Below are 19,875 nucleotides of genomic sequence, written 5' to 3'. Positions count from 1 at the left end.
AGTTTCTATAACTGACGACAAGCTTGGACCACAGTGATCTAAACTCATCCTCTACATTGGAAATGTAAACAAATGTAAATGTGGTTTTTACTGTACCAGAGCAGGGCTGTGTGTGTAGAGCACAGCCAGGCAGCTGAACACTGTATTGTTCTCTTTTTGGTCCTCTTCGAGCGGGAGACGAGCCACCAAAGCTGGCAACACCGGTCAGTGAACACATTCAGTTTTCAGGCCCCTCTTCTGTGGAACCAGCTTCCAGTTTGGATTCAGAAGACAAGATTTCAAGATTAGGCTTAAAACTTTCCTCTTTGGTAAAGTATATATTTAGGGCTGGACCAGGTGACCCTGAATCCTCCCTTAGTTATGCTGCAATAGATGTAGCCTGCCGGGGATTCCCATGATGCATTGAGTTTTTCCTTTCCAGTCTCCTTTCTCACTCAGTATGAGTTAATAGACCTCTCTGCATTGAATCATATCTGTTATTAACCTCTGTCTCTCTTCCACAGCAGGTCTTTTATCCTGTCTTCCTTCTCTCACCCCAACCGGTCACAGAAGATGGCCCCGCCCCTCCCTGAGCCTGGTTCTGCTGGAGGTTTCTTCCTGTTAAAAGGGAGTTTTTCCTTCCCACTGTCGCCAAAGTGCTTGCTCATAGGGGGTCATATGATTGTTGGGTTTTTCTCTGTATCTATGAAGCGCCTTGAGGCGACTTTTGTTGTGATTTGGCGCTATATAAATAAAATTGAATTGAATTGAATTATCTGAGGAAGAAGCAGAGTTGGTTTGTTTCCAGCTGAAATCATCCAGGCTCAGGAATTTGAATCGATCCACATCATTTCTGCTTGAACTAGAGAACATGAGTGTCGACTTACATTTGGTCTGTGAGACACATGTCATAGTGACAGTATTTGGGTTAATATGGCATTACTCACCCTGGTCGCATTTCTTCAATATCAGGCACCAAGTTCAGGAACTCGTTCTCTTGCAGCCCGCGCAAGGTAGGAGGTCTCCAGAGTGGGAACCATCGGGAAGTTTTCACAGTCTGAGCAGGAGGGACTGGAGGCACGTGAGCTGTTCTCAGGGGTCCTTTAACACAAATCACACCAAGTTAGAATCAAATAGATAACCTGTCAATAACCGTTTGCAGATCGAGGTCAATGTTCCTAAAAATATGTTTACTTCTGGCCCATGGAGCCACAGCGCGAGTCCGACAGAGAGGGGCAGGTAGAGGAAGGGGTGAGGGTGGCACTGCTGAAGCTCGTCACGGATGGATCACGTCCGATCGGTGAGATGAGAGAAAGCTGAAGTGAAACAACAGCAGGATGAGGTAGACGTCAATATAGGAACTCCCTGATGTGACACAGAAAGGCTATTTTTTTATTTCTTTGTATTATTTCTCACCTTGCAGTCACTGATGCTGTTCACCAGCTGCTTGTATTCAGTATTGAAGGTGTGTGTCAGAAGGCGCAGGCACTACAACACAACAGGAACAAGACCGATCAGCTCCGAGCAGAGAAGGAAGAAGGCAGCAACAAGAACGCCCACTAAGCCCACGTTTTTCTCACCTTGGTGGCCAGCTCCTTCTCACGCTTTCAAAGGTGGTGCTGGAGATCTGCGAGGAGACGGAGGTGGATGTGGACAGAGTGCCGGAGCTCACGCTGGGGGACAGAGACTCACTCAGGGACTTGGTGGTGGGAGCTGTTCCCACGGGAGCCGCCTCTCCCAGAAGGTGACGGGTCTTTTCCACCTGGACGAAAGATGGGGGCGAATGTGAGGTGGGGAGAAGAGGGGAGGTTAGTCATGTAAAGTCTGTACTCTAAGAAAAAACTTTTTAGAATAGCACTTTGGTCTTTGAGTTGAAAAGTCATTTTTCCCTCTACGATATTAAACAGATTTATTTCTTTATGAATCTTTTAAGGCCCCACCTCCTGCAGCTGCTCCATCTTCTCCAGCTCCCACTGGTGCTCTAGGATGAGGCTATCTCCTCTGGGCCTCCAGCCGGCCAGGTTCTCCTCTCCACGCACATAAGCCACTGATGTGTCCAGGACCTTCCTCCTCCTCCTCTGCATCCCTGCTCAGGACATGAGCCCTCATTAGGATGAAGCTCTCCACAGAATTATGATAAAACAGCTGCCGTTCTTTAAACATGTTTCATGGCCGCTCACCTGGGCTTCCAGTGTCAGACATCTTACACAAGCTCAGCTCGTAGATCCCAGTCACTCGGTTGCTATATTGAAGCAGAAGTTTTGAACAAGGAAACTTTGTAACAGGGCAGATATCTTTGATTGTGAAACAGAGATGGCCACAGTGCAGCAGCCCAGATTTACCAGTCAGGAGTTTTGGAGTATCCAGTCCCAAAGAGGTTCTTGAGAGAACGGGGTGGGGAAATCTTGGCGTCTCGGGAGTAAAAGACCATGCAGATGTCTTTGGTGATAATGGCAGGCTGGATGCAATGGTCCAGCTGCAGAGAGGAGATAAAGGGTGTGTGTTAGACACGATGACATCAAGAGACTTAAAAACACGTACAAACAGGTACAACACGGCGGAGCAGCGGCTGACCTCCAGATACGCAGATAAGGTCATGTAGATCTTCTCTCCGTAGGGAGTGACGCCGTTGAGCAGGAGGGAACCTTTTAAGGGTGTTTTTATTTGTGCTCCCTGGCCTGGAAATAAACGGTTTCCGATCAGACCTGCTTCATCTTTGTGCCCTTGGTATCTGACTCGCTTGCTCCCCCATGCATTTTAAAAGAATCCTTCTCTTCAGCATGAAGTTCTGGCACAGCTTTAGTGTCTGCATTACATGTACACAAAGACAGAAACATTCAATGATAAAAACACACAGTGGAATAAAATTGTAAGACGTCATCAGTTGATGCAGTTTAAGGACACTTGTTGTTCTGTGCAGTCTCACCTGGAGCTCACGCTTCTAGTTCATGCCATCATCACCAAAGATTCTTCAATTAATAGTTTAAAGATGTCCATGAATGCACTGCTAACTGCTCTTCACCCTGATAAAAATCAACATGCATTTAGAATAAGAAACACTTTTACAAAACCAAAAGCTTCACTGTACTTAGTGATTTATACGTCTACAAAACAGGTTCAGTTTGTAACTGAGAGAGCGGCTCAGTGGCGCTGAATTATATTTCCAATAGAAACACAATTTCATATGTTGTAGTAACAACACACTGCCACAAGATGTCAGCCTAGGCCTACTTTAACATGCTGTTCCAGTACAAAAGAAAAAGTGACAGAGCCTTGAAAGAGTGACAGAGACACTTTTTATGAACTCATCTGTAATGTGTCACCTTTTCTGTAGGATGAAGAAGTGCTTCCCTTCTTTTAAAGTAAATACAGGCTTACAAAGATCCTCTAAACATGTTTCTGAAATAATCCTAAACACAATCATTAAATCAAAAATGCAAGAAACTATTTATTTAATCACTCTTCTTAACTTAATTCCTTAACTTAGTAAAAAAAAAAAAAAAAAATAGACAAGAACTTTTCTTCTGTCTCACCTCTGTCAGTTTTCATGCTGTTGCAAGAACAGGTGGAGGTGTAGGTGGAACTTTGACTTCAGTGTGGTTTGTATGTGCAGGCAGGAGTGTGACATCTCAGGACAGCAGAGGATTGTCGAGCACGGTGACTCCTGCTGCGACGCCCCCGTCTGACTGTCCTGAGCTCTTGGTCCTCAGCAGACGGCCCACACACTCATTCATCACCATGTCTTTACCCTGCCTGTAAGAAAACCAAGAAAAGGCTAACATTAGAAACAGCCACCAACCAATCCCTTTTACTCCACCACCCAAAAACCAGTGAGAAACACTAGTTAGTATTAACTTGGAATCAAAGTGCACTAATCCCCAGGCTCCCAGCATAACATACAGTCCAACACAAACTCCACAAACTGTCTTGCTTCAGCTGACTTTCCTTCACCTTCTCTCCAAACAATCTGTTGTGCTCTTTTCAGCACAAAGCCACACTCCTGCTCACTGATCCTCACCTCTTTTTAACCTAGTCTCAGCAACTTTGTCCCATAGCTTGCACATCCTTTCCACACTCAGAAAAATAAAGGTGCCAACTGGAACCAAAAGTGGTTCTTTAGACTGATGCCATAGAAGAACCTTTTTTGGTGCCACAAAGAACCTTTCAAACAATGGTTCTTTGAAGAACCATTTCTTTCAGTGGTTCATTGAAGAACCATTAAAGGTGCCCCAAAGAACCATCAAGAAATGGTTCTTTGGGGCACCTTTAATGGTTTTTCAAAGAACCATTTTTAAAAAGGTTCTTCAAATGGTTCTTTAAAAGAACCATTTTAAAGAACCTTTTTTGAGTGGTTCTTTAAAAAACCATTTTAAATCTTTCAAAATAAAATGCATCATAAATTGAATTTGAGCAGGGTAAAATAAATACGAGCACAGCATAGACATATATTAATGGTTTATTGTCATTTTGTAGTTACCAAAACACAAAAAGGCATTTTAACCCTCAGCACAACATCACTACTAATACATGTCACATATTAGTGTTTTAAACAGTAATAATTAAATATATTGGCTATACTATATATATATATATATATATATATATATATATAGATATATAGATATATATATATATATATATAGATATATAGATATATATATATATATATATATATATATATATATATATATATATATATATATATATATATATATATATATAGATATAGAGATATATATATATATATAGATATATATATATAGATATATATATATATATAGATATATATATATATATAGATATATATATATATATAGATATATATATATATATAGATATATATATATATATAGATATATATATATATAGATATATATATATATAGATATATATATATATAGATATATATATATATATAGATATATATATATATAGATATATATATATATATATATATATATATATATATATATATATATATATATATCTCAAAGTCAAAGTCAACTTTATTTGTCGATTCTGCCACATGTACAGGACATACAGAGAATAGAAATTGCGTTACTCTCAATCCCTAGATAAATAGCAAATGAACATTTAAATATATTTAAATATAAAAGTGATTAAAAATGCAAGTAAAATAATTAAAAAGTAAAAATTTAAATAAATACAATTTTACATATAACAAGAAAGCTATACAATATACAATATAATGGGTAAGTGACATTGAGTGTAAACCAGGCAGAGTAGTGCAAATAGGCAAATGGAGATTTAGTAGTGTACGGTAAGAGAAAGTGTAACAACAAAGTATATATATATATATATATATATATATATATATATATATATACTATATCTACAGATAACACAACAAATAATACATGTATTGTTTAATTAATAAAACATCAGAAAGTGATAAAACACGTTAGAAATAGCAATAGCTTCATAACAGACCAATAAATCAACACATTTTCATCAGCAGATGTTTGCATGTTCAGTAAAAACATTTCAACAACAAGTTTATGATTAAAATGATCAATGAACTTCAGCCTTACGCTCTGTAATGTACTTTTCATGTTGTACTCATGGCCCTTTGTTAGTCCAGTTTAGGACAATGTCTCTGACGTATGTTTCATATCAAATATATGTCATATCAAAACAAGCCCACACCTGCAGTTGTTTCAGTTTTTCACTGGTGTTTCCTGTCAGCTGGTCAACCTCACTCAGGCGGACATCCATATCAGCCAACCAAACGACAAGTTCCTCCCTTTGTGCTTCAAATCCCTCCCACTCTGAGACAAGGAGCTGAAAGAGAGAGAAAAGAGTCAATTATAAAGAAGAGAGAAAAGTGAAACCCTCCTCAGAAGGTCTGACTCGCATACCTGCAGTTGACCTGTGATGGACTCCAGTTTGGCGTTCACGTCATCCCTCGCCGATGCCAGCAGCAGAGTCTGCAGGGTGCCCTGGAAGAGCTGAGTTAAGGTTCGACTCCTCCTGGTCAGGCTCTCCAGCTGGATGACCCGAGGTCTCCCCTCTCGCCGCTGCCTCTGAACACACAAACACAAATTGCATCTGAAGCAGGAGGTGCAGATTTTTTTTGCTATTCTTTTCTAAATCCAGGCTAGATCACGTGGAGGTATTTGGAAAACTGTTTTGGCCAGTGGACGACTGTTGTCTTGCAGAAAGTCAAATCAATCAAACATATGCGATACACAATCAATTCACAAGAACACATTGTAAAAAATAAGTCCAGTTCTTGCCTGATTTCAAGTGAAATCTGCATCAAAACAGGGTGACAGAAGTAAAACGAGTGCACAAAGCCTCACTTTGTACAAGCCTGCTATTACAGTTCTCCTCTATGCAGACGACTTTCCTGTTTTCAAGGCACAACTTGGATCTGCTGTACGAATCTTATGGATACACACTAAATGAAATAATAGTGTGCATGACTCCAGATTCTGATCCCTCATCCTAATATGGTCCCAACATAGCAACAGCAATAAAGCAAATGTTGAGGCTTCAAAATACAAAGTCCATAAACCAATGGCTGACATGGGTTTTATCATAAGGGTGATAAATATACAGATTTCAGTCTGTCTTAGAGATTTGATTTTCATTTACCTGCAGATGCACTATACGTACCTGCTCCATGGTTTTTCACAACATTTTGCATATCACTATTTAATACAGGAAGTACGTGAACTAAAACATGTCATCGGTCTTTGTGAGAGGACCATATTAATGAAACAAACCTCAATGACATCATAGGGATCCCTAAAGATGCTCCTGCTGCTTCTCTTCCTCCTCATCCAAAGCTTCCTTCTTCTTGTCCTCGCCTTCCATCCAATTGTAATTCAATCTAATTGTGTTTCTGCCCCTCCTCTTCCTCATTTTGTTGGAGCTGTGAACACAGTTAATGTGAATCTGGATTAATTTGTGCAAACAAGAAAAATCTACAGCTTTTTGGTCAGAGGTGCTCTTGTGATTTAAGCCGGGTAGAGTAGATTTATGTGTTGATGCTACCTGCTTCAGCTCTGGCTGCTGAGTGATATTTACACCCTGGCTGGATTACAAACTTTAACCATGTGCTGAACTTTGGCCCAGCGTTGATACCTCTTGTTAGTATAACGACCTCTTCTTAGCTTGTATGTATGATGTATGATGGTGGATAAATGAAATATACAAAAAAATTTAACTATATTACAAAAGAACATCTATCTTGGAAACATCAAATGACCGGAGCATAACTTGTCAACTAGTCCGAAACTAAGTTATGCAGGAACAGTCAAAGACACACCTTCTCATGTTTGAAACCATTGTTTGAAAGGTTCTTTGTGGCACCAAAAAAGGTTCTTCTATGGCATCAGTCTAAAGAACCACGTTCTATTCATTTCTATATAATTCTATTAGACAATAAAGAGTTATCTAATCTAATTATTCATTCAAAACACTTATGCATAGCTGTATTTTATACAGCTCATACAGAATTCAAAGTACAGGTTCATGTGAGTATTTAATGTACGGCTCAGATCTACAGACTTTCAGAGTTTCTAGAGCAGACACAGAGCTCACGTCATAACAGGCTTCAGGCGCCATTTTAGTGACTTTAACAATATATTAAATTTTAATTTCGGTCTAGCTGACATTAGGTTATGTACGCAGCACGCAACTGAACCACATATTTTAGAAGCCAAAGGTTCAAATTAGCTGGGAGCAGCTTCACTTAATTATAACAGTGGTTTTGTTAGGAAAACAGTTTCTGTATACCGGATACTAAATTGCGCTGACCTCAACGGCTAACGTATCTAGCTAATCGCTACTGTTAGCACAACATTAACAGCAAGCTACAATGACGAGTAACAAAAACAAAACAGTAATAAGGTTTTAATGGAAATGTTTTACCTTTTCTAACAGTCCCAGAATCCACAGCTTCAAAGTCCAGCAGGTACTGAAGACTGTTATCCGCCTCGCTGTCACCGTCCGTGAGTTTTTTTTCCCGAAAGGTCAAGGCCTGCCGCTCGCACACTCTGTCTGCGCATGCGCATCCCAACGACTGACCCCCTCCGTCCGCTCCCGGGAGGTTATAGTATGACGTGTTCTGACGTCGCTCTCTCTCCCTGTCATTTATTTGGCTCGAAACACATATTAACAAATTGCTCAGTGATGAACAACTACTCAGATCATTTACCTAAGTTGTGATTTGTCAAAACGAAGTGTGTGTTTATTACACTGACATTCTGTTCTGCAATTGTTATTTACTTGTATCTTATAATTTGACTTTACATACTGCTGGGTGGTTTGTAAAGTTTACAATAATTAGTATTATCATTATGCTGTATTTTCAAAAATATATAATAATCTCAAAAGTAATGCCTTGGAGTAGAAAATGGTAATGCTTTATTAAAATTTAAAACTAAAGTACAGTATTTGAATGTGTGTATTGTGTCTACTGTTTGTTAACTCACCATATTCATAATGTGTTTGTGGGGTTAGGGGTGTGTGTGTGTGTGTGTGTGTGGGGGGGGGGGGGGGGGTTAGGGTCTTTAGGCTTTGGCCCCCCACCCCTGCCACCAGTATATTTTTAAGCAAATATTTCTAACTTTTATTTGAATATTCAGTTTCCTACCATCTTCTCTTAAAGGGTAATTGCCAGGTAACCTGCCCTCCCCCTTCGCACACACATGCACACAAAGAAAACACACAGTATAATTCACAGCCTCATTATAGTGAATAAATATTTATGCCATTTACACCATCAAACTTAGATTGCTAAGGATGAAGAACCTTTTGTTCTTTAAAGAACCATTTGTAATAGCTGAAGAACCATCCACAAAATAAAAAGGTTCTTTGACGTATGATGGTTCTTTAAAGAACCATGAAGCCATCTGAAGAACCATTTAAGAACCATAATTTTTCTGAGTGCCTCATTGTTACAGAGGAAAGACTCTATAGTGAGAAACAGCTGAGGGGGAAACACTGATCTGGAAACGTCTGAGTGTTACAGAGGATATACATAGCACTGTGGTTCAGTGTCACACAATCACAAACAAATACAGCAAAGTACTAAAAAGGGTGTTGCCTCCAAAGATTGCTTTTACTGGTTTGGAGCTTAGGAGGCTTAATAACAACAGGCATGAATGAAGACAGATCAGAACAGCTGTTTGATCACAGCATCCAGTACCAACACAATCATCCACACTCAAGAGCCTGTTGGCTTCAGAGTCAGCAGCTGAATGTCTAAAATATCAAATGTCATTTTTGGTCCATCAGCTACAGCATGAACTGCTTAAAGTGAGAAGCAGCCTGAAGCCCGACAGATTCATCTTTCCAGACTGAAAATATCTCAGAGTGAACCGAGTGGTGCGTTTTCAGGGTGATCTCACAAAGTCAAATCCCTTTAATGATGTTCTGTCCTGTCTTCCTCTATCAAAAGCACACAAACACTATAAAACATTGTTTCGGTGCTTTGGGGTTTTGTTTTCTACACAGAGGTATAGCACGACTAGACCCTAAAGGCAGGCTGCTCACCTACAACCAGCTCACGAACATCTTTCCAATGGAGCTCGCTGCCTTTCTCGTGGATGAGGGTCACTGTGATCCTCCGCTGGATCCCCTGCAGCAAACATAACAGGAGCTCAGGATCACAGTGAGCACAGCTAGAGCAACATTACGCTTTAAAAGAAGATATTCAACTGTGTACAAAGGAAGCAGTTACCACTGTGTGAGTAATAAGGAAACAACATGTGCACCAATCCTGTACCTGGTGCAGCAGGTAGGTACCATGACAGGGCAGGCCTCCACTGTGATCCACGATGGCTGGGATGTACCTGTGCATGGAGGGAGGAGGTGACACAACATCCCAACTTATAATATTCTTCCTGGAGATCATTTTTATGGTTCCTTTAAAGCTTGTGCGTGAATATAACACTCCAGGTGGATACTCACTCTCCAGTGGGCTCCAGCTCGCTGATCTCAAACCAGACCAGCAGGTCGTACTTGCTGACACACTGACCCAGGTTGGATTTGGTGATGGTGTTCAACTTGGAGGCTGCAACTGGCACACACACACACACACGCACACACACACACGCACACGCACACACGCACACACACACACACACTCAACGTTAACAAGTGGGAATTTTTCTGGATTTAAGAGAAGGTGAATAAAAGTGAGCAGTATTTACTACATGCTTTGGGTGACTAAATGGAGGATGGATAGGTGACATGAAAACACTACTGACCCTTTATACTGAGCCAATAGCTCACACACTTCTATTAAATCTGTCTAAAGAGCCAGTAATCACAGAGGATAGATACTGGAAGAAAACTGAAATGTTAGGAGGAACTAAATCACACATTACAACACCAGTGGCAGCACCCTGCTGTCTCACACATCGGGATCACGGTCCTGTTGAAGCGGGATAATTGCTAAAGCTCACAGTTGCATTCCTCTATACTCAATATGATGGAAAAAAACTATTTTAACAAACAATTAAAAAATGAACAAGTAAAAGATCTACTATAGCCAAAAGAAGACCATTTACAGACTATAGCCCTGTGAACAAGTATTTGCCTCCTTTCTCATTTCCTATCTTATTCCATATTTGTCACACTTACACCTTTCACATCAATACATTTATAACATTAGACAACAATGTCTAATATTCAACGGCAGTTTTCAAGGGCAAAACGCTATCCAAACATACTTGGTCCTATATGAAAAAGTAATCACACAGAAAACCTGATACCTTGTGTGTCACCTCTGACACCAACAGCTGCAGCAAGCGTTTGGTGCTAGAGGTCACATTTGGACTCTGGACCTCTGTGGAGTGTGCACATGATCTCATTACTGTCTAAAAATCCAAGGAGTGCTGAATCATTGAAAAATACACAGTAACAGGTGTGTAGCATCGCTAACTAGGTAGCAACAAGCCTCTAATTGGATAATCCAAATTGTCACTAGGTGTGAATGTGCAAATGAATGTGAGTGCGAATGGTTGTCTGTCCCTATGTGTTAGCCCTGCGATAGACTGGCGACCTGTCCAGGGTGTACCCTGCCTCTTGCCCTATGACAGCTGGGATAGGCTCCAGTGACCCCCGCGACCCTGAAAAGGATAAGCGGAAGCGAATGGATGGATGGAATTTTTCTTCCTTTATGCTTACAGCCACGCTCTTGACACAATCAGGACAAAATGCCATGGCGACTGTCCCTTGGTGACCTTCTTGGTTACTTCATTGCAGATGTTTTTCTATATTGCATAACTACTTTGGAATGATGCATCAAAAATAAATAAATAAATGAATACATGCCAAAAAAAGAAACATTTGTTTTAATGTGGGGTTTGAAAAAGCCCACCTTTTGAATTATAAGCCGTGAAAAATGACAGACTTTTTCTCATTATTTGGTAAGGATTAAGACGCACAAAGAACCAGTAATTCTTGCCCTTCAGCAGTCACAGAGGTTTAAACCATGCTGGTGAAATTAGTGCCATTATCTGACAGGGAGAGGAGCTGCAATATTTTCTATATGGCTCCAAGAGTGATAAAATGCCTCACAGCGATGTTCATAAATGTCAGTCATGCCCTGGCAGAGAACTCCACTGCTGAATTAATATTATATGTCATGTGTTATTTTGCCGGGTTGTTTCCTCCCGTTGCCATGTAAACACAAAATAGTGTATATATATGAATATTTTCAAAAAATGCTCTGTGAGTTCCACATCATAACAGTTATTTACTGAGCAGCTCAGTTAGAACTTGCCACTCACACACTGAGCAGCACTCACTAACTTTCTATTTCTAAACAATTTGTTCACTTTTTATCTCAGGCATGTCTGAAAAGACATCAAATAACTTTTTCCATCGCTTTAAAGATTTGATTCAGAGAAAGCGCACAGGTGGAGATGTAAGTAACTAAACATACTCATTCTTGACTTCTCTGCTGATCAAATGTAAATGTTTCTGAGAGATGTGTTATATTTTGCTGCTTTGCACAGTGTAATTTTTGTGTAAGTCACTGTAGACAGAGCAACTGTCAGCGCTTCACCACAGAGTCCAGGATCCTGGACTTTCACAAAGCTCAGAGCAGTAAGACAAATGTGTTCTTTCAACAGGCAGACACATTGCATATCGCACAGAGACCCAGAGATTATGCTGTGCAACTCCCACCTTTACCTGAGCAATGCGCAGGCTCTCCACAGAGAGTCCAGAGAAGCTGGAACTGTTTGGATGACCCCTTTTGGAATCAGGAGGACCCTGAAAGAAGTCTGAGTAGCCTCAGCTCTGCAGACACACACACACCAAGTGATCTGAGGGCCATTCCTTTCATTGTTAGTCCTGTTGAGATGACACCGCTCACTCCAGTTCCTCCACCTCCTCGAGCAGCTTGTCCATCGCAATTGCGGTTCAAAGGTGATGCTTTTCTTTAGTGGTTACACCTGCTGTTAATCAGTTAGTTTAGATTTTAAAATTTGACACTGTAGATTATCTATTTTAATGCTAAATTACACATTCTTGCTGTCCATTCATTTTATATGCTTTTTTGAAGAAAAAAAAATCAGGAAGAAAAATGTTTATTGTTGTTTTTGTAAGATGTCAATTTGTAGTTATTTAGTTATTTTTTGTCTAAACAGACACGAAGTTCATTCGTGGAATAAGAGTCTTGACAGCAAAAGACAAATTTGGGCCTATTTTGACTCCAAAACCTCCAACAGTTCCCATACCGCAAAAACGAGGACCTCGGCCTGGGACGCTGCTGCGCCGTGCAAAAGTCGTCCCTATAGACGGTAAGTGGTTTTCCTCAGTAACTGTAGAAGATGCTGAATAATCAAACTTTAAATTAAGAGATTTTTTAAAAAGATTTTAATGAACAATTAATCACTGCATCATGCTTCGAATTAGAAGAAATGAAAGTTTCTTTTTACTAACCTCGTTGATTATCAGACAAGAAAGCAGACAGTCAGTGCAGTCAGAATAATCCAAGAGAGAGCAGGGTCAAACTCCCGCCTGTAGCTACACCTGTAGAGAGCCTGTCCCACAGCTTTAGTCTGCTGTCTTCAGACGACTGGTAAGAAACGTAGTAAGGAGACATTAAATACTGCACAGAAACAGTGCTGCATAATGTGGCTGTGTTATTTGTGGTGTTCCTGAAGTCGTGTTCAATGTTGTGTTGTGTAAATACAGGATTAAGAAAAGACAGTAGAAAACTATTCAGTCTCTGGCAAAGCACCACTCGGACATCCTGAAGACTAAACTACATGAAGTGTGTCTGGTCCTCATTGAGGAGGTATTGCACACTTTATGTTTCTTATATGCGTTTCATGCAGCTAGTTTCCCTTCAAGTGCATACTACAGCCTCAACTGATGATTTTCACTCACATTTTAGGTGAAAAACCAACGCTCAGCAATAGCCTTTGAGGCCATACATGCCATCAATGAGCTCTACATTCAGCTCCAGAGAACAATGGACCCAGAAGTTGAAACAACAGGCCGAGCTCTATTGCTGAAGCTTGCAATGACCAACAACAACTTTCTACATCAGGAGGTCAATCTGGCGCTTGATGCCATGGTGGAAAATTGCAGCCATGGACGGATTCTGAGCGCTCTGTTTAACACAGGACTGACGTAAGAGGAGAGAAGAAGCTGTAGTGATTTTATTAGAAGACATGAAAGAGAGATCATGTTCACTGAGTTGTGTGTCTAATATTGTCCTTGCTCAGCCATCGCTGTGTTGCAGTGAGGAATAGCACGGCTCAACACCTGCACCAGCTGGCTGACAAACTTGGAGCAGCCGTCACCCTGAAAACAGGAACCTTCACTGAAAGATTTCTAATTGCTGCCTCTAGAATGGCAGGGGATGCTGCACCTGAAGCCAGGTGGGTACTTTTAAATGGGTTTGAAGTGCATCAATGTTTTATTTTCTGTGAGTTTACACAATTAATGAAAATTAATGACAACTGTAATCTTCCACAGGTACCATGGGCGAACAATCATTGAGAAACTGACCCTTCACAAGGACTTTATGAATTTGTGGGTGAAGATTGTCCCTGAAAAAGACAGGCGTCCTGTGGAGAAGAGCCTGAAAAAGACAGGCGTCCTGTGGAGAAGAGCCTGAAAAAGACAGGCGTCCTGCGAAGAAGAAAGAGCTTAGGGAGTTCCTGTGTGTCCAGTTGACGGACAAGGGGACGCACAGGTGGAGATGTAAGTAACTAAACATACTCATTCTTGACTTCTCTGCTGATCAAATGTAAATGTTTCTGAGAGATGTGTTATATTTTGCTGCTTTGCACAGTGTAATTTTTGTGTAAGTCACTGTAGACAGAGCAACTGTCAGCGCTTCACCACAGAGTCCAGGATCCTGGACTTTCACAAAGCTCAGAGCAGTAAGACAAATGTGTTCTTTCAACAGGCAGACACATTGCATATCGCACAGAGACCCAGAGATTATGCTGTGCAACTCCCACCTTTACCTGAGCAATGCGCAGGCTCTCCAGAGATAGTCCAGGGAAGCTGGAACTGTTTGGATGACCCCTTTTGGAATCAGGAGGACCCTGAAAGAAGTCTGAGTAGCCTCAGCTCTGCAGACACACACACACCAAGTGATCTGAGGGCCATTCCTTTCATTGTTAGTCCTGTTGAGATGACACCGCTCACTCCAGTTCCTCCACCTCCTCGAGCAGCTTGTCCATCGCAATTGCCTGTTTTCTCTGCTAAACATTCAGGAGCAGGTCGGTTCAAAGGTGATGCTTTTCTTTAGTGGTTACACCTGCTGTTAATCAGTTCGTTTAGATTTTAAAATTTGACACTGTAGATTATCTATTTTAATGCTAAATTACACATTCTTGCTGTCCATTCATTTTATATGCTTTTTTGAAGAAAAAAAAAATCAGGAAGAAAAATGTTTATTGTTGTTTTTGTAAGATGTCAATTTGTAGTTATTTAGTTATTTTTTTGTCTAAACAGACACGAAGGTCATTCGTGGAATAAGAGTCTTGACAGCAAAAGACAAATTTGGGCCTATTTTGGAAAAACTGCAGCATTTCCAGGATGGGATTGTAACCTCACCTGGACACACAGTACCAACCAAAACATTTACTGCAGTAAAGCCTTTGACTCCAAAACCTCCAACAGTTCCCATACCGCAAAAACGAGGACCTCGGCCTGGGACGCTGCTGCGCCGTGCAAAAGTCGTCCCTATAGACGGTAAGTGGTTTTCCTCAGTAACTGTAGAAGATGCTGAATAATCAAACTTTAAATTAAGAGATTTTTTAAAAAGATTTTAATGAACAATTAATCACTGCATCATGCTTCGAATTAGAAGAAATGACAGTTTCTTTTTACTAACCTCGTTGATTATCAGACAAGAAAGCAGACAGTCAGTGCAGTCAGAATAATCCAAGAGAGAGCAGGGTCAAACTCCCGCCTGTAGCTACACCTGTAGAGAGCCTGTCCCACAGCTTTAGTGTGCTGTCTTCAGACGACTGGTAAGAAACGTAGTAAGGAGACATTAAATACTGCACAGAAACAGTGCTGCATAATGTGGCTGTGTTATTTGTGGTGTTCCTGAAGTCGTGTTCAATGTTGTGTTGTGTAAATACAGGATTAAGAAAAGACAGTAGAAAACTATTCAGTCTCTGGCAAAGCACCACTCGGACATCCTGAAGACTAAACTACATGAAGTGTGTCTGGTCCTCATTGAGGAGGTATTGCACACTTTATGTTTCTTATATGCGTTTCATGCAGCTAGTTTCCCTTCAAGTGCATACTACAGCCTCAACTGATGATTTTCACTCACATTTTAGGTGAAAAACCAACGCTCAGCAATAGCCTTTGAGGCCATACATGCCATCAATGAGCTCTACATTCAGCTCCAGAGAACAATGGACCCAGAAGTTGAAACAACAGGCCGAGCTCTATTGCTGAAGCTTGCAATGACCAACAACAACTTTCTACATCAGGAGGTCAATCTGGCGCTTGATGCCATGGTGGAAAATTGCAGCCATGGACGGATTCTGAGCGCTCTGTTTAACACAGGACTGACGTAAGAGGAGAGAAGAAGCTGTAGTGATTTTATTAGAAGACATGAAAGAGAGATCATGTTCACTGAGTTGTGTGTCTAATATTGTCCTTGCTCAGCCATCGCTGTGTTGCAGTGAGGAATAGCACGGCTCAACACCTGCACCAGCTGGCTGACAAACTTGGAGCAGCCGTCACCCTGAAAACAGGAACCTTCACTGAAAGATTTCTAATTGCTGCCTCTAGAATGGCAGGGGATGCTGCACCTGAAGCCAGGTGGGTACTTTTAAATGGGTTTGAAGTGCATCAATGTTTTATTTTCTGTGAGTTTACACAATTAATGAAAATTAATGACAACTGTAATCTTCCACAGGTACCATGGGCGAACAATCATTGAGAAACTGACCCTTCACAAGGACTTTATGAATTTGTGGGTGAAGATTGTCCCTGAAAAAGACAGGCGTCCTGTGGAGAAGAGCCTGAAAAAGACAGGCGTCCTGTGGAGCGCCTGAAATTCAAAAGACATCTGTCCAAAAGTAAGAAAACGTCACACTTCAAGACTGACTGATGGCTTGGACCACTGGAACTATCATCTTCATGTTTTTTCTCTTTCCTTTCTTTCCAGACTGCCGGGATTTCTTGGACGCGTGTTTAACCAAAGTCCCGGAGACGCGGCCGACGCTGGAGGAGCTACAGCATCACACTTGGCTGAGATAAGCCTATCACACACACACACAAACACACACAATTCAGACGTTATCATTTATGTGTGATGTATGAATTACCTTTCTTTTTTTCAGGAAATAATTTTTTTTAATTGGCCCACTTTAAATTTCAGTGTTTTGGAATTCCTGTAACCCCCCCCAGCCATCCCAGGAAAGGGGATCTCTCTTTGAATGGGCTTTCCCGAGGTTTCTTCCCGTCAGTCTGGCCCCCCCAGGGGAGTTTTTCCTCGTCTTCATAGAGAGCTTGGGCTGGCTCAGGAGCTCCATCAAAACTGTCTTTATTTAATTACTCTAATGTAATCATATACTTTAAAGTAATCAAATAAAAGACAGTAAAAATCTGAAGACTTGAAGTAAACTTCCATTAAAATAAAACTTGTTTAATTCATCTTTGCTGAGGATACTGTGTTATTACTATTTCAAGGATTATGTCAGAACACCGGATACTGGTACCCATCCCTACCCATCACTAGGGAACAGAACAAACCAGACATCAATTACAACAAAAATGACACTGACCCAGCCAGCATGACTCGTCTGCCTTAAGAAATGTTTAGCAATATTACAAATTGGGTGATATGCCTTAAAGTAGCTTCTCATGTGTTCAGCATTGACCTGTATGCATTTTCCCCTTCTCAACCTCATACCAGTGATACTGAGTGGGGTGAGGGAGGAGTAGCTGTCTCTCATTTTTATAGATCCCATACTGGCCCATCAGGCCATTGATGGCAGAACTAGCTTTTCTGTTCCACTACTGGCCATGACCATTGCCTTTGAACATTGACTTGGCGTGATTTTTTTCTTCCACATCCCAAATGGTCAGCACTCTGGGCGTGGCACACGAGTGGCTGATTTAAAATGAAGCAGGTCTCTCTCTGAGAGTCATTGTGAACATTCAGAATGCTAGATCACTTTCTACATGCTCATTTTATGAAGTATTTGAGAGATTCCTTATCTATACTCTGTTTAGGGATGGGTATCGTTTAGGTTTTATCCGATACCTGTACTTTTGAAACTGTGCGGGTGCTTAAATGGTGCTCTAACCATTGCTTCCTTCTCTCACCCCAACCGGTCGCAGCAGATGGCCCCGCCCCTCCCTGAGCCTGGTTCTGCTGGAGGTTTCTTCCTGTTAAACAGGAGTTTTTCCTTCCCACTGTTGCCAAAGTGCTGCTCATAGGGGGTCATATGATTGTTGGGTTTTTCTCTGTATCTATGAAGCGCCTTGAGGCGACTTTTGTTGTGATTTGGTGCTATATAAATAAAATTGAATTGAATTGAATTGCTTAAAGAATGGAGAACACAAACTTTGTCCAAAAACCTCTTATGTTTTTATTTTTAGCAGTCTCTTTTTTCTGCAAAATGATAACCAAGTTAGCCTTTTCTTTTGATACAACATACCTACTTTGTTTGGAACCGGTGAATAATGGAAAACATGTTTAGCTGTTTGTTTTTTTTGTAAAAAGATAACGGTGTTAGCTTTTTCTGCAGCTACAGGGCATGTATGGTATCACTCTATCAAACAAGAAGACAGTCGCATGTAACTACGACGGTGTTTGCTAGTTCACCTTACATGCATTAATGTAATAACGTGGTTAGCCTACTCAACGTAAATTACACACGAACAACATTAAGCTCCTCACGCAGAGAAGAACGGTTGCTGCTGCATCATCATCCGTCTGCTACACTGGCAGGGCTAGGGGCCAGGACTCTCCTCTTCGGGTTTTTGGGGGATGTTGCTAACTCCAGGTCCAATAACAGGCAACCCACCCGCAGCAGATGTGCTCGGTGTGAAGTCTCGCAGCAAGCTATCAAATACGGCGCATTTCTCTGCTTTTAAAAAAACGCTATTGCGTTGCCAGGTGTTTCATTGGATTCGAGGTGTTACTTCCTTTGCACAGTATCACAGTATCACCTTAAAGCACTTGTTGCTGCTGAGTTTGCATATTTTGCTGTGAAGTACAGCCAGACTTTTGACCGCTTTGCCTTGGACATTTAATCTGTAGCTCTGCTCTCAAAGAACATACGTACCTGGACCCGCCTACTATCCTCGGAAACGTAAAATGATTGGCTAGAATCCAAAGTGTATGACATCTCAAGAAAAAAAAAAGCCACCCGTATCCGGTATACCCGCACCCAATGTTCCCTCTAATTTTTCATGTGTCTGAGCGAACACAGAAACTCCCTGAGCGATCCCTTGGACCACTGTGAGCAACAGCAGACGTGTGCACTGTGGTGACGCCAGCATTGAATCCATGCAAGTTACATGGTTTATTAAAATAATAAAATTACAGCATTTACATTTATGTTAGACTACTTTTAATTAACTATTTTAGCCCACTTACAATGAAAATTTAAAAAAACAAAACAAAAAAATCTTGTTCATGACCTGTGTAGCATGTTAACACTATTGGAAGTAAAAATAACTTGAACTCCAATTTTGAAAACACAAGTTTCTTTTGTTTTTTTTTCATAAAGCTCTGACTTGTATTATGAGTCTGTGGTCTGGGAGAGAGTCTGTAACTCTGTCTGCAAAATACAGTAAATAATGACCAATGTTGGGTAATTAATTATATAGTTACTTCTTCAAAAAAGTAACTGAGTTATGCAAACAACAAAGTTTTTTGCAGCTGTTTACCTAAAAATGCAGCCAAGGCGTTTTTTTAAATAAACATTTTAAATTATTTAGAGAACAATCATCAAATTGCATCAAATCTGATGCCACACAAATTATTTGTGCCACTCCAAAAATAATTTCTGTCAACTATGAGATGAAGGAGAACAACAGCCTGATACCTGCAGGCCTGACAGCAGCAGATGTGTCACTGCTGTAACACCTGTAACACTCAGCAGTCGCCTCATTGTTCTGACACACACTAAACGTCGCCACGCCGCTTTGCTCGCTAAAACACCGGTGTCGGCACATAAGGACGCTGTCAGAGCCTGTCAACGACATTGATTAGCTGCGTATATACGAATGTGAATCGCATTACTGGCTGGATCCCATACGGGAGCAGCCAGTCACTGACTAACACTGCAAAACAGACTTGTTAAAGTATTGATTTTAATTTCAATTCAGGTTAGATTTTTTTTTTTGTGCGCAACGCAGATTTTCTGTGCGCAGAGACCGTGCCAGCAGTGCGCAATTGTGCACACACAC

At 40.9% G+C, this 19,875-nt stretch overlaps 4 protein-coding genes and 1 long non-coding RNA gene across 8 annotated transcripts in view; 3 read left to right on the top strand and 2 right to left on the bottom strand.

Moving 5' to 3' along the window:
* Positions 1–14,040, top strand: part of LOC309714668 (uncharacterized protein) — a 98,054-nt gene extending 84,014 nt beyond the window's left edge. Inside the window, exons 2-9 of the mRNA XM_082547256.1 lie at positions 11,808–11,884; positions 12,093–12,390; positions 12,612–12,764; positions 12,922–13,045; positions 13,162–13,264; positions 13,364–13,602; positions 13,698–13,853; positions 13,951–14,040. Coding sequence (XP_082403382.1) covers positions 11,810–11,884; positions 12,093–12,390; positions 12,612–12,764; positions 12,922–13,045; positions 13,162–13,180 — 669 coding nt within the window. The 5' untranslated portion in view covers positions 11,808–11,809 and the 3' untranslated portion in view covers positions 13,181–13,264; positions 13,364–13,602; positions 13,698–13,853; positions 13,951–14,040. The remainder of the gene's footprint in view (positions 1–11,807; positions 11,885–12,092; positions 12,391–12,611; positions 12,765–12,921; positions 13,046–13,161; positions 13,265–13,363; positions 13,603–13,697; positions 13,854–13,950) is intronic.
* Positions 1–19,875, top strand: part of LOC309714675 (kinesin-like protein KIF1B) — a 105,663-nt gene that overhangs the window by 79,865 nt on the left and 5,923 nt on the right. The gene's annotated exons all lie outside the window — the stretch shown is intronic.
* LOC309714671 (kinesin-like protein KIF1B) lies at positions 19–8,053 on the bottom strand. 3 transcript variants are annotated; one of them, XM_082547266.1, is made up of 15 exons: positions 7,879–8,052; positions 6,729–6,877; positions 5,859–6,023; positions 5,647–5,781; positions 3,513–3,732; positions 2,906–3,002; positions 2,554–2,785; positions 2,322–2,455; positions 2,160–2,221; positions 1,920–2,065; positions 1,560–1,741; positions 1,396–1,467; positions 1,174–1,295; positions 927–1,080; positions 97–249 (listed from the first exon to the last, which is right to left on the bottom strand). In XM_082547266.1, exons 7-12 carry the CDS (start codon positions 2,575–2,577, stop codon positions 1,452–1,454), a joined length of 564 nt encoding a protein of 187 aa, XP_082403392.1. In that variant the 5' UTR covers positions 2,578–2,785; positions 2,906–3,002; positions 3,513–3,732; positions 5,647–5,781; positions 5,859–6,023; positions 6,729–6,877; positions 7,879–8,052; the 3' UTR covers positions 97–249; positions 927–1,080; positions 1,174–1,295; positions 1,396–1,451. The 3 variants fall into 3 exon arrangements, with proteins under 3 accessions (XP_082403391.1, XP_082403392.1, XP_082403393.1); XM_082547265.1 differs by having other exon boundaries at positions 19–249; positions 1,174–1,467; XM_082547267.1 differs by lacking the exon at positions 6,729–6,877 and having other exon boundaries at positions 1,174–1,467; positions 7,879–8,053.
* LOC309713662 lies at positions 9,504–10,665 on the bottom strand. The gene is made up of 3 exons (XR_014278636.1): positions 9,922–10,665; positions 9,737–9,803; positions 9,504–9,589 (listed from the first exon to the last, which is right to left on the bottom strand). It is a non-coding gene; the product is annotated as an uncharacterized lncRNA (long non-coding RNA).
* On the top strand, positions 14,635–17,688 carry LOC309714676 (TOG array regulator of axonemal microtubules protein 2-like). 2 transcript variants are annotated; one of them, XM_082547291.1, is made up of 8 exons: positions 14,635–14,717; positions 14,941–15,180; positions 15,338–15,461; positions 15,578–15,680; positions 15,780–16,018; positions 16,114–16,269; positions 16,367–16,529; positions 16,619–17,688. In XM_082547291.1, the coding sequence occupies exons 5-7, from the start codon at positions 15,858–15,860 to the stop codon at positions 16,503–16,505; spliced, it is 456 nt and encodes a 151-aa protein (XP_082403417.1). In that variant the 5' UTR covers positions 14,635–14,717; positions 14,941–15,180; positions 15,338–15,461; positions 15,578–15,680; positions 15,780–15,857; the 3' UTR covers positions 16,506–16,529; positions 16,619–17,688. The 2 variants fall into 2 exon arrangements, with proteins under 2 accessions (XP_082403417.1, XP_082403416.1); XM_082547290.1 differs by having other exon boundaries at positions 16,367–17,688.

This window comes from Aulonocara stuartgranti (genome assembly GCF_965226115.1).
Source record: "Aulonocara stuartgranti genome assembly, chromosome: 9".
In the NCBI taxonomy this organism is placed as follows: domain Eukaryota; kingdom Metazoa; phylum Chordata; class Actinopteri; order Cichliformes; family Cichlidae; genus Aulonocara; species Aulonocara stuartgranti.
This window is presented reverse-complemented; position numbering and strand designations above follow the sequence as displayed.